Here is a 12,622-nt window from a genome sequence, read left to right as displayed (position 1 = left end):
CATGGAAGCATGTCCTCCAGAATGGTGCCCGAAGCATGAAGGGACATACGAATGTTTAGCATATCTCGCACGTAAATACCTTGCAATGCTGGCTACAAAAGTGCCATGAGAATGCCTGTTCTCACTTCCAGGTGACATTGTAAAGAAGAAGCTGGCAGCATTATCTCTCGTAAATGTAAACAAATTTGTTTCTCTTAGCAATTGGCTGAACGAGAAGTAGGACTGAGTGGACGTGTAGGCTCTAAAGTTTTTTACATTGTTTTAGTTTTGAGTGCAGTTATGTAACAAAAAATCTACGTTTGTAAGTTACACTTTCATGACAGAGATTGCACTACAGCACTTGTGTGAGGTGAATTGAAAAATACTATTTCTTTTGTTTATCATTTTACAGTGCAAATATCTGTAATAAAAACAATATAAAGTGAGCACTGTACACTTTGTATTCTGTAGTATAATTGAAATCAATATATTTGAAAATGTTGAAAATACATTTCAATTGGTGTTTTATTGTTTAACAGTGTGATTAATCGTGGTACATTTTTAAAATCGCAGTTAAATTTTTTTGAGTTAATCGCGTGAGTTAACTGCAATTAATCCTCAGCCCTAGTTTTAAGTCAGAGCTGGTCAGGCTGCTGGGATGCCTCATCCCATACTGGGTCATGCGGCCCATACCTGGGCCTGTGCCAGCTTGTTCCCTAAATTGCACCCCACAAACTTTGTCAAGGTCACTAAATGTATTACGAAAAAGCCGGTTGTGAAGGAGCTGCCTGGCACCTTCCCAGGCTTAACTTAATAAAGCTTCAGTTATGATGTGCCAGTGAAAACGGAGTTGGGAAATACAGAAACAAAGACGTGGCTTCAAACTGTCTGTCTGGGTCACTGCCCTTTAAACCGAGTTAACTGAGGCTTCGGAATCAGTGTGTACTCCGAGCTCTAGTCCCTTGATTTAAAATCTCAGCAATAAAATGAATGGCAACATTACTAAACAGCCCAGTGTCATGTCCTCGCTGCCGTCTGGGCACCATGACTGATTAGCGGTGACTGTGCTTGTGTTACTTTGTGTTACAGCTGTGCCCAGGGATCAGTGCTGTCGTGTCTGACTTGGATGGAACATCATTAAGCACAGCAAGATGTAAGTTCCTTCTTTGATACTTCCCCTCTTTCTTTTCAGGGCCCAGATTCTGCCTCCCTCCCCCACGGTAAAGTATTACCCCAGAACTGATGCCCTAGACACCCCGATACAGGAACATTTCAGATTTACCCATCAACAGGCTGGTAACATCACAGGGTCACAAGATCTCCCTGAGCGGAGTGCTCCTCACCTGCCATTGCCCATGGAAGCCAGGGAATGGGAATGGGTCCCAGGGCCAAATAGGCAGGGACATGGCTCCGAGATTAAGAGGAGGGACTGTCAAGTGAGGGCCCTAGCCTGGGAGTGGAGACCCGGGTCAGTTCCCTGCTCTGCTACAGAGTTCCTGTGTGATCTTGGGTAAGTCACTTAGCTGCTCTGTGCCCCAGTTCCCCTTGTGTAGCACAGAGATAATAGCCCTGCCTTCCCTTGCAGGGGTCTTGTGAAGACAAATGCACTAAAGACAGTGAGGTGCCCAGATACCATGGTGATGGGCCAGAGCAGCTCCTAAGAGAGATCCTTGGCCCCAGCTCTGGCTGCAGCCACAGATCTCCTCTAAAGCAGCTGCTCAGGAGTCCCCTAACAGAGAGGAATCCTCAGGTGATACAAAGAGCCACCTGCTCCCCTCTGCACGAAGGGTGAGCCAGGTGTGCCAGGGCAGGATGCTGCACCGTGCTCTGCCTGATCCTGAGCTGGGACTGTGACTCCTAGAGGACTGCTGTCGCTGGTGCTGCTCTACGTGGGGAGTGCTTTGCTCCCCCAAATGCATGTGGGGGCTGGTTTAAAGGTAACTTAGAACAACCTTTCCTTTCCACAGCTGCGTTGTAGGTAACTTCCCCTGAGGATCTAGCCCAAGATGTGCACTGACAACCTGTACAATTCTGCAGCTCCTTCAGGCCAGCTACCCAGCCCTTCCAGCAGCCGGAAGGGAGTCTGTCCATTGTACCATTTGAGACACACGCCAACAGGCACAGCACACGTGATGCTCATGTGAGCAGCATCTGTGTGATTTCAAAGCGTGCAACGTATGAAATGGCATTTATAGTCACCTACACCTGGGGGAAACGGTAACAGGGCCTGATGTGCAAAATCCTTCAGTGGGTCAGGTGTTTGGGGGCAGGCTCCGAAGTGAGGAACAGTCTCTCATCTTCCTGTCACGGGTCCTTGCTGAAACCCATACCAACCTGCACTAGGACTTTCATTTCTCAGAGTTCAGCTGCTGCCAGACCTCTTGGCCACGTTCCTTTCTCATGTGCTCTTTGTATCTCTGCAGTTGCGACGTCCCCTCCAGGAGGAAACAGTCCATCTTCCGTCTTTAATATGTCATTTAATCCCGACGCCATTGTGCTAGAATTGACAGTGAGTGCTTCCACCTTGCCTGCGTGGGAGGTTGTTGTGATTGCTGGGGTCCTAGGCAAAGACAAGGTGGCACTTCTTGCTGCAGGGCTCCGGCTTTATGAGCTCCTGTTGGACTCTCACAAGACTCCTGGCACAGAAGGAATCAGCTAATTCCAGAGGGGCAGACCCAGGGCTGTTGCCAATTGGCCCTGCTCCACTGAAGGCAAGAGAGCTTCAGCAGTGGAGGATCTGGCCCCTGTACTAGGGACTGGAGAGGGACTGGAGAGCGAGCGTCTGGGGACTCCCAGCTACCCCGTCAATGGATTTGCTGTCCCAGAGAGGCTGGGCTAGGACTAGCACGCATTTGCTCTGACGCAGACACAGCCAGGATGTTTCCTGACCCAGGAGAGCCTTCTGTTTCTTGGAGGTGCTGCCTTGTTCCCTGTGGCTTAGAGGCAGAGAAGTCCCAGGAATAAGTAGCTTCTCCTCTGCTGCCATTATGCTCAGTGGGTCACTATCTAAAGACTGAGGACGTGCCCCAAGGTGCATTGAGTTTTTCACCAGCGTCTGGGCATTGGCTCAGGCCCAGCACGACTCTGTCCTGAAGCCTAGGCAGAACCACACAACAGCTGCTCCCCTCTCCCAGCGTTAGCGGGTTTACGGTCTGGGGAGAGGACCCCAGTCAGGTGCATCTCACATTTGGCAAGGAATTGCTCCAAACACACCATGTTTGTAGCAAATAAAACACTCCCTTAGGGGGCTTCTTTTCAGCAAAACACTTTCCCTCTTCTTCCTGCCTTTTTCTTTTTAAAATATGAGCTGTGTCTCCCGGGGAAGGCGGCAGTACACTGCTCTTCTCAGGAGCTCAGGCCTGGCGCTGCCCGAGAGTGTCTTAATAGAGTCATGTCTGGCTTGCATGCCGCTGAGCCCCATAACAATCACTCCCACGTACCCGGCGGGGAAGCGTGTGGTCACTGAGTGTACCTGTTATTCTTCACTCCTCTCTGGAGACGTCCCCTTCTCTGTGTGTAATTCACTGTAGGAGCTTCACTGGCTCTGTCTGCAGCCTCGCTGGACTGAGAACAACCTGATGCCTCATTTTTTAGGGCTGCATTCTGTTTCTCACACCAGGCAGGGCCCATTCCAGGATCGCTGGCTCTTCCACAGCCACCTGTGACACAGCCAATCCTTCTCCCCAGATGGGGAAACGGAAGAAAGTCATGTGACCCAGCCAGGCTGCTGGGCACATGGACGGGGCCTGGGAAGAGACTCCAGACAGGAAGGCTGGCCGTGGGGACCAGAAGGCTATAGGCCCACAGGGTACCCTGAGACTCCAGGGAAGCAAAGGCTCCAGCGAGGCAGAGCTGGGAGTGGTTGGCTGAAGAGTGCAGCAGGATGAACTTACTTTTGCTCAGTAAACCAGCCCCAGCAAGGGGTTATTGGCGATGAGAAAGCCTTTGAGACTTTAGTGAGGAACCCTAAGGAGAGGGAAACTGAGGGGTGCTATGGAGGCAGTGACTTGATATAGGGCCAGCTCAGGATCCAGTTCATCTGCACAGAGACTGGGTCAGGGAGGTGTGTCCAGTGGGGTGGCGCAAAGCACCCAGCCCAGACAGCTGTGCAGAATACTAGCTTTTCACCACACTGTCTTTTTTATTTCACAGGGTCGCAGTCTTATTGAACAAATACTGCCTCTGCTTCCTGAAAATACCACCAAGGTTAGTGAATTTCATTTGTATGCCCTGTGCTCTCATCTCTAGTGACAAACTTTCACCAATGTAATTGCCTGAACTTTCCCGTTCCCTGCTATGGAAACCCAGCAAACCTTTCAAAGCTGCTCTTGGCAGATGGCACTGCTATAAACCAAAGCAGCTGGAGAACTGCATCTGATCAGTTGCAGTCTAACCTGTGCTATGTATTGGTATGGGAACACAAGCAGGACCTCCTGCAGATTTGCTTACAGGATTGCTTCCATCTGCTGCAGGATGAGCGTCTGCAGGCTGAAATGGTAGGTTTCCTGAGCAAAGCACTGCTGCTAAAAGAGAACTGCGAGACTCCATGGCCATTGGCATTGGTACAATACAGTGTAACATAGTATACGTTAGTCTAGCACAACTAGAAACTCAGAGCTCCCTGAGTTTATTATTTATTCGATGGATAATTCCCCTGCAGCGCAGACATGCCCAGCCTGGCAGCCATACCAGCATCAATGTGCTTTCACCGTCTGTATAAAGATCTTCGCAGGTTCATTCTGACACCACTAAGGACACAGCCGAGGACTGAAATAACACACATCGATATAAGGATGCGGTGGCTCTGCTGCTGCCAGTCACTTTGTTGTCCTGGGAGCATTGTCTTCCGTCAGTCCCTGTGCTGGAAAATCTGCCTGATGGGAATGGACATGTCTGAGCATGTGCAGCCCTGTAATAATGGTTCCAGTCAAAGGCGAAAAGCTCTATCAGGCACGTGACGCAATATAGCCAGCTTCCTTCAGCTGGGGCAGAAATAAAACCCCATTTGTTCATTTCAGCTAAGCTAGATCAAGAGGTCCCATTGCCAACTGCAGAAGGCAGTAGCTTTGATCAAGCAATGATTTCCTCGCCCCTGAGAGGAGCTTGAATTTTTACCGGTAACATTAGCACTTGCACTCCTATTGTTCTTTTTCATACTGAAAACAAACATTGCAAACACCCATTTCTGACTTGCCCCCTCACACAGGATGGTTGCTATGTATCATAACGGCACTGTTGTCAAGAAGCATGTGAAATGATTGTGATTGTTCCTTGTTTTGCAGAATGCAACCCTGCTGCCTGTCCCCCAAGGCTGAGAGCAGTGCACTCCTCAGTGCCAGGGCCACCGCATCTGGAGACTGCTGAGCTGTGTTTGTCCTGTTGCCTTAACGTTGAGTAAAGCCTTCATGTTTCCAAAATGTTATGCTGTTCTGAATGCTTAAGCCTATTTCTTGGAAACGACCATGCTGCTTTATCTTTTGACTCTTTGGAAATGTATCCTAAATGTGATCATGACTTCTATTCTGTTGTTTGATCCCATGAATTGTCTCTATAAAGTTACATTATTGTTTCTGACCTGGACAGTAAATGTCACATCATGGCTGACGATACAGTATTTCTCTTCCCTCGCCACTGATGTTTGTAGCTTAGCACGGTCAATGGGGATTTCAGTCCCATTCCCTTCGTTGTAGCGCTGGGGTGTCCGTCTCCCATAACTTAGTTGGCCTGTTACTTCAGGCTTATTAGCATCTACATCAGTTAGTCACCATGGCGTTCTTGGGGGCAGACTTTCCTGATGTCCCAAACTGAGTATATCCCAAGCTGCTAGAAACTAGCACAGAGGGCCTCAAATGATGGGGTGCACCCCCCAAAGGAGGCTCAGGGGAATGTTTGGGGGGGGTCCCAGGCCAGCCCCCATGGGGGATAGGGAGGGAGCACCACCCATTCCCATCCCGAGCTCAACTCCTGCCCTTGTGTGTGACCTCAGCCTCAGCCTCAGCATGGCTCTGTACTCGCTGGGGGCCCAGCTACCAGCCCCCCAACCATGTCCCAGCCGCAGCTCTGTCCTTGGCCCCAGGCCGAGCCTCAGACCCATCCCCAGCCTCCGCCCCTTACCCCTGGCTGAGCATCCTCCTCCCCAAACTGCAGCTCCATTCTTGGCCCTGACTCTGAGGGGCAGGGGCGTGTGGATAGGAGTAAGGGAGCATGAGCCTCAAAAGTTTGGGGACCACTGACCTAGCCCCTATGATGACCTGCCAGCAGTTTAGTCACTATGGTGGGATAGCTATCGACCCCAGCATAACCCTAGCGCCCATGCGATGCTCAGGGCTTTGGGGTTTGGCTAAGCTACTGCTGTAGAGGCCACGAGGCCCTACCTGTCCCTCACCTAGCCAATACCTAGCGGGGTCAGAAATTGCCACTCGCTGAAAGCCTCCAGCCCTGCGTGAGTAGGGGACACTGATGTGCCCTGGGTCACAGCTCACACATCCGATGCCTGCCCCTCTGCACAACGCTCGGCCAAAGCAGGAGAGAGTTGGTCAGGCCCAGCAGAGGCCAGCAGCCCTGAGCTGACCCCCTGCAACCCTCCCATACACTGGTGCCAGTCAAGTAGGCACCCAGAAATGTGCTGCCCTGGGCAGTGGCCTGATATGCCTACAGCAAATGCAGCCCCTGGATTGCAAACTAGGGGAGGGGTCCTGGTGCAGCTAAAAGGGGCCCTGCTAAGACTTGGGGAGGGGAAGATGAGCTCTGAAGGCCCCCCCCCCTTACTGTGGGTCACACTGCTCCCACCAGACAGGGCCTGAGCTTTGAACCGTTGCCTTTTTCGCCAGACAAACTGCACCATCGCAGCAGCACAGAAGGTCCAGAATTGCACGACTCAATCATGCTGCTTTGGACCAAATGAGGAACCACCCTGGCATAGCCCAGCCCAGGATTAGAGGCTTACAAAGGAGCCCTGAAGTCATCATGCATCCTGGCCCTCCATGAGCTGCATCCCCCGAACCTGTCTTGCTGCAGGTCAGGTTCTTGCCATTATGTGCAAAGCTTTGAGCAGTGGCTTGCAAAAGCAGCTGGAGATTCAGGAACATCAGCAAAACAATTAGTAAACCCATAGCCCGTAAGGGGCTGGCAGGAGGGCTGGGATGTGCAGAGCCTTGGCCTTGGCTGGCACCGTGTCTGTCGTGTGTCACACGGGTGCCAGGGAAGCCCAATGAGCTGGTCCAGTCCAGCAGTTGCTGCAGGACAAGGCTGTGCCCTGCTTGTGGCTGGGGCCGAGCGAGGACATGGACAGGTGGGCAAACCCCGTGCAATGGGAGCCACCTAACTCACCCTTATGCTGAATAGCACTTACTCACCAGAGCAGGCGCAGCGGAGCCTGTGAGACTGAAGCCTGGACACGCAGGGCCCTCGTGAATCCCCCCCAGTCCCCGTTTCCCCCCCACACACACACACCGCTGAGGCAGGACCAAGTTAAGCTAGGCCAGGGGATCGCAACCTTGGTCTCTCTCTGCCCCTGCCCCCCAACGTGCGATTATACACTCCAGGGCCCAGCAGTGGGGAGGGAGATTCGTATAGAGGTGTGGTATGCTCGCTCGGTCTCTCTCTCTTGTGCACGCACACACTCTCGCTCGCTCTCTGCATGGTGGGGATCTGGGAAGGGCCCACCACATCTTCTCACCAGCCATACTGGGCTGCGGAGGGCACCACAAAATATAACACACAGATACAGAGTTGGGGGCGGGGGGGGGCGACTAAGTGCAAACGGTTGGAAAACAGCTCAGGGCCCTCCCAGCGCCTTCCCCGAGCGCCTCGCTCCCCCTCCCCCTCCTTCAGCCGGAGCTGCCCTCTCCTGGCACCATTCCGCAATACCAGCTCCCTGCACCCTAAGCTACCCCCACACAGGTAGCTGGGGGCTGTGAGTGCCTGCGGGGTGGGGGTAGCTCAGGGGGCAGTCAAGGGGTAGCTGGGGGCTGTGTGCAGGTGTGGGGGGGTAGCTCAGAGGGTAGTTGGGGGCTGTGCGCAGGCGGAGGTGGGGTAGCTCAGGTTGCAGGCAGGGCGGTAGCTGGGGGCTGTGTGCGGACAGGGATAGCTCAGAGTGCAGGCAGGGGGGCAGCTGGGGGCTGTGTGCAGGTGGAGGGGGGGTAGCTCAGGGTGCAGGCAGGTGTAGCTCGGGGGCTGTGTGTGGACAGGGGTAACTCAGGGCTTTGTGCAGGGAGAGGGGAAGCTGAGGGTGCTGGCAGGGGGTAGCTGGGAGCTCTGTGCAGGGAGGAGGGAGCTCAGGGTGCAGACAGGGGTAGCTGGGGGATGTATGCAGGCAGGGGAGGTAGCTCAGGGGGTAGGCAGGGGGTTGCTGGAGGCTCTGTACCCAGAGGGCTCCTCTGTGGTCCCTGTTCTCAGCGGGCTCTGCCAGCCATGCAGCTGCTCCTGTGCCCCTCAATTCTGCCCATGGGCTCAGGGCTTCTGCTCCATGGGGAGCTCCTGGCTTCAGCCCCACACAGGGCCTGGGGATGCAGCTTCAACTCGTGGGGGATGCTGCATTTCACCTGGATGCCCCTTGCGAACTGCTGACCTAGCCCCTCTGACAGGTGTTCATCCAACCTGTTCTTAAAAACCTCCATGACAGGGATTCCACAACCTCCCTTGGATGCCAGTTCCAGATTTTAACCACTCTCCAACTTAGAAAGTTTCTCTCCTAACATCCAACCTAAACCTCCCTTGCTGCAGCTGATGCTGACTATGGCTGGTCCTACCTCCAGCTCAGATTCGTCAGATGTTACCACTGGCTGAAAATACAAGTATCTTTGCTGTTCCTTGATGTAAGCGGGAGGGGGGGGGGGGCGGGCCCTCTTGGCCACTATCCCTCCGTTTACCTGCCTTGTTCTTACCCCAGCTGTATGGTTCACCCGGCTCTCTATTCCCAGTCCAGTTCTGCTCTCACAGGCTGTGCTGTGTGTAAGTCAGCCCCAGCGCCGTACAACCGCTGCCCATCCTCCAGCTGGCAGCATCTGTGGGTCAGGCCCTGGGCTCCACCCCAGACCCTGCCCCATGCCCAGTAAAGCTCTGGAGGCTCTGCCCCTCGCTCACCCTTCCACCACAATTCCAACACTCCTGCACCGGGCAAGCTCCAGCTGGTCATAACCCCGCCGCCTCCCTCGGGGATGCAGGGCTCTGAACTTGGGGTGCTCAGCTGGGGCCCAGTTACAGGGTCAATTCCTTTCTACTTTACAGGGAGATGAGCTGTTGAATTTTCCATACGAAGTTCACTAGAGTATTTAGCTTGCAGCAGTGTGAAAAAACAACACATTTCATAAGAGTGAATCTTTTATCAATATCCTCCCATGTCAGGACATTACGTCCTGTGACCCACTGCTCACCCCCACCTGACATTTCAAAACCCTGCCCTGTCCCACAAAGCAGCGAGGAATTCCCATGTCAGTCTGGGATTCTACTGGACGTTAACAGCTCCTTGGGCACAGATCGCCGGGAATAATCTCCCAGTTAAACGGCTCAGGCTGCCTCCCCCCTCCGGCGAAATTGCCCAGGAGGATGACATTAGCCCATCTGGAATCCAGGGCACAGAAACAAAAGGGAGCGCTGCATCGCGACTCTCAGACCAGTGCTCAGCCTTAACAGCCACTTTTCCCAGCTACCCCAGACTCCGTTGCTACAAGGGATTGTCCAGGTGGCAGAGTCGCCCTTCAGCTCCTATCTCCTCCTGCTCTAGAAGGCCTGGCCAGGAAGTGACCAGTGCAGGGCAGGGCTGCGCCGCCTGGATGGTTCCCACAGCCAGCAGGGTGCAGCTCTGCAATCCGTCTCCCGCCCCACAGCTCACACCTCAGCTGGGCATTTAAAAGCAATACTTCCTCTGCTCTGCTCCCGTCTGTCCAGCACTTTATAAACAGCACATTAACAATCTCTCCCTGCTCCCCTTTCACGCAGGGCTCTCACTGCCCCGCTGGCACAACGGAGGTGTTACTTGTCAGCTGCAGGAGTAGCGACTGCCAGCCCCTGCTTTAACCACCAGGGCATGCCCCACCTTCTGCACATGTCTCCTGCTGCCCTCGCTCGGGCTCTGAGCAATCACTGGAGCTTTGCAGCTCCTAATGTCAGCGGCTCTCTGCAGAGTTTATGGAAGTGACCTGGGAGAAGGTTGCAAGTCGCTGGGTGCGGAGACCTCCAGCCCCTGGTGCTGAACTCTGGCATGTGCACACCTCAGGGGGGCAGGTGGGGGGGGGGCAGGTGTTAACTGCCCCTGAGCCAAGGGAGGTACAGCCAAGACAGCAAATGAAAAAGCACTTCCTGGAGGTTGTGATTTTCGAATGACTCAAAGCAGCTTTGCCAAGGCCAGCGTGTGCGTACGTGTCTGTTGCCTTTTGCTCAGGAGTTTGCACGGCTCCAGCTGAGGGGGCATCTCTGGGAGTAAACACAACGTCTGTCTGCACCTCCATTCAGCCAGCACGCCCGGGTCCTCCCCAGGGAAAGGTCACTTGCCCCTTGCTCGGCGGCAGCCGGAGGCATCAGCGGTGTGCTGACGATTCTCTGAGGGTGGTGCGGCGAAGCAAAACTCCCTTCAGCGTCTGGGAGCTGGCGGAGGTAACCTGAAAGGCAGCAGCACAGAACAGTCATGAGACGAGCTGGGAGAGGTGGAGTGACAGCAGGGTACAGTTCAGGAGAGCTGGCTGCGTGGGGCAGGGCAAAGGCCCAGCTCTGCTGGTCAGACGGATTTCCGACATGGAATGCTGAAGGAGGACGTCTGCTGGAGTTCCAGTTCCGCCCAGCAGCAATGGACAGTGCACTGCTGGTGTCTGAACTCCCAGCCTCCCCCTGGAAGGCACTGCAGAGAGCAGGGCAGCAGTGCTGGCAGTGGTGGGAGGTCCCAGCCATGCCAGAATCCCTGGAAGAGGAACTCTCAGCTCCCCCCAGCAGGGGATGGTGCTGGAGCACCAGGCAGGCAGCAGTGCAGCTCGTCTATTCACATTTGTGCTCACTATTCATTTGCAAGCACAAAAAAGCACACACAAAAAGGGAGAGCTGCCCCCAGCCCTTTGAACGCCCCCCCCCGAACACACGGCTCCCTCCTGGAAACGAGAGCCACACGAGCCTCACCTTCACCAGCACATAGTCCCCTGGCTGGGCTCTCACCACAGCCCCTGAGCCAGTGCCATCCTCCATCTCCGTGTCGGGGAAGACCACTCTGATGTTTCCATCATTCCTACCGCACAGCTCGGTGGCAGAGCGCTTGCTGGGCTGGGAGGAGGACAGGGAACATTATCTGACAGCATCAACCCCGACTCACGGCTGGACTCTGCTGCCCGGGGATTGAGCGCTGCGGCCAATATTAAAATCCACCTTCTGTGTCGTTAAGCAAAGAGCTCTGGCTGCAGCAGCTGTGCTGGGAGAGAGGCAGCCAAAAAGCCTCCACTCATTTTGGGTGCCCAACTTGAGACATATCTAAACCCCACCCCCATCAGGGCTGTCAACTCTTCAGGGCAGGGACCCTGCCTTCACATCTGTCTGCAACGCATCCAACGGACAGATGTATTTCTCCAACTCCTCCAGTCTGGGCTCTTGTCACCTGACCAGCATCCCCTGCAGCCACACCCTGAAATAATTCTTCTGCAGCCTTCCAACAGTCTTATTTCAGGACCTCCCCAAAGCCAAGGTTTTCCAAACCAGGTACCTGGAGTTACGTCCCTACAGAAAAGTGAGCTGATTTTTTAATGGGTGCATCGAAGAGCAGGGCACTTATTTAGTATGTATCGCTGGCCTTGACTAGAGAGCATATGTGCCGGGGTGGTGGAACGGTCGAATGGCCTCAGAGCCTCTTGGGCCGGGGGTGGGAAGCAGACCCAGCGTGGTGTTAAAGTTCCACTCACCCCCTCCACCAGCACGAGCTGTGAGCGGCCCACCATGGCCCTGTTTGCCCGGGTGGCCTCCTCCCGGAAGACGGAGATGAGTTCCTCCAGCCGCCTACGCTTCACCTCGGCTGGCACGTCGTCCTGCAGCCGGTGATAGGCCCGAGTTTTCTGAAACAACAAAGAGATTAAAAGCCCTTTCTTGGCCAGGTTGCCAGGGGCAGGAGCCCTGTCTTGTCTGAGCCAGTGGGGCTCAGATGCCATTCAAAGAAGAAGAAACTTTTCACAAGTGGCCAGTTAACTCCCACCCCGAGGAGATTTATCTTCTTTTGTCTCCTTCAGCCACTGCCAACCTCCCGCCTTCTTTCCCTCCACCTGGCATGGCCACCAAGAGACCTCCTGCCTCTTCTGCCAAAAGCTTCTGAAAGCCGACCAGCTCCACCTGCACCGGGGCGGATACCTGGCTACGCGCTGCATCTGCAAAATTCCCCTCCAGCAAAGCCAAATGTGCTTCAGTCAGCTCCCCAGTGCTCAGCTGGGGTGCAAACTGTGCTGCGAAACCAGCTCACCATGCTGGCAGCCTGGATGCTCACACTGCATTTTGCACATGGAAAGTGCTGCGCAAGGCAAGCATTGCAGCTGGGAAAGGCTGCCCCATGGGCTGCTCTGCTGGGCTGGACTGTATCAGCTCATGCTTCATGACCATAGGCCCCGAGGGCTAGGAAGGTCCTCACTTGGGCAGCCCAGCCCCACGGATGTTGACAGTGCAACTGTGTGTGCAAGAGACT

At 54.4% G+C, this 12,622-nt stretch overlaps 1 protein-coding gene across 3 annotated transcripts in view; it reads right to left on the bottom strand.

Moving 5' to 3' along the window:
- Positions 1 to 9,848: 9,848 nt before the first annotated feature.
- Positions 9,849 to 12,622, bottom strand: part of CDK5RAP1 (CDK5RAP1 mitochondrial tRNA methylthiotransferase) — a 289,907-nt gene continuing 287,133 nt past the window's right edge. For all 3 annotated transcript variants that reach the window (XM_075072143.1, XM_075072142.1, XM_032762390.2), the window contains exons 12-14: positions 11,856 to 12,005; positions 11,086 to 11,226; positions 9,849 to 10,577 (exon numbers count right to left, since the gene is read on the bottom strand). In XM_075072143.1, the coding sequence (XP_074928244.1) occupies positions 10,497 to 10,577; positions 11,086 to 11,226; positions 11,856 to 12,005 (372 nt within the window). In that variant the 3' untranslated portion in view covers positions 9,849 to 10,496. The remainder of the gene's footprint in view (positions 10,578 to 11,085; positions 11,227 to 11,855; positions 12,006 to 12,622) is intronic.

The sequence above is a fragment of the Chelonoidis abingdonii genome, chromosome 14 (assembly GCF_003597395.2).
Source record: "Chelonoidis abingdonii isolate Lonesome George chromosome 14, CheloAbing_2.0, whole genome shotgun sequence".
Taxonomy (NCBI): domain Eukaryota; kingdom Metazoa; phylum Chordata; order Testudines; family Testudinidae; genus Chelonoidis; species Chelonoidis abingdonii.
The sequence above is the reverse complement of the archived record's forward strand: the minus strand, read 5'-3'. Positions and strand labels throughout refer to the sequence as shown.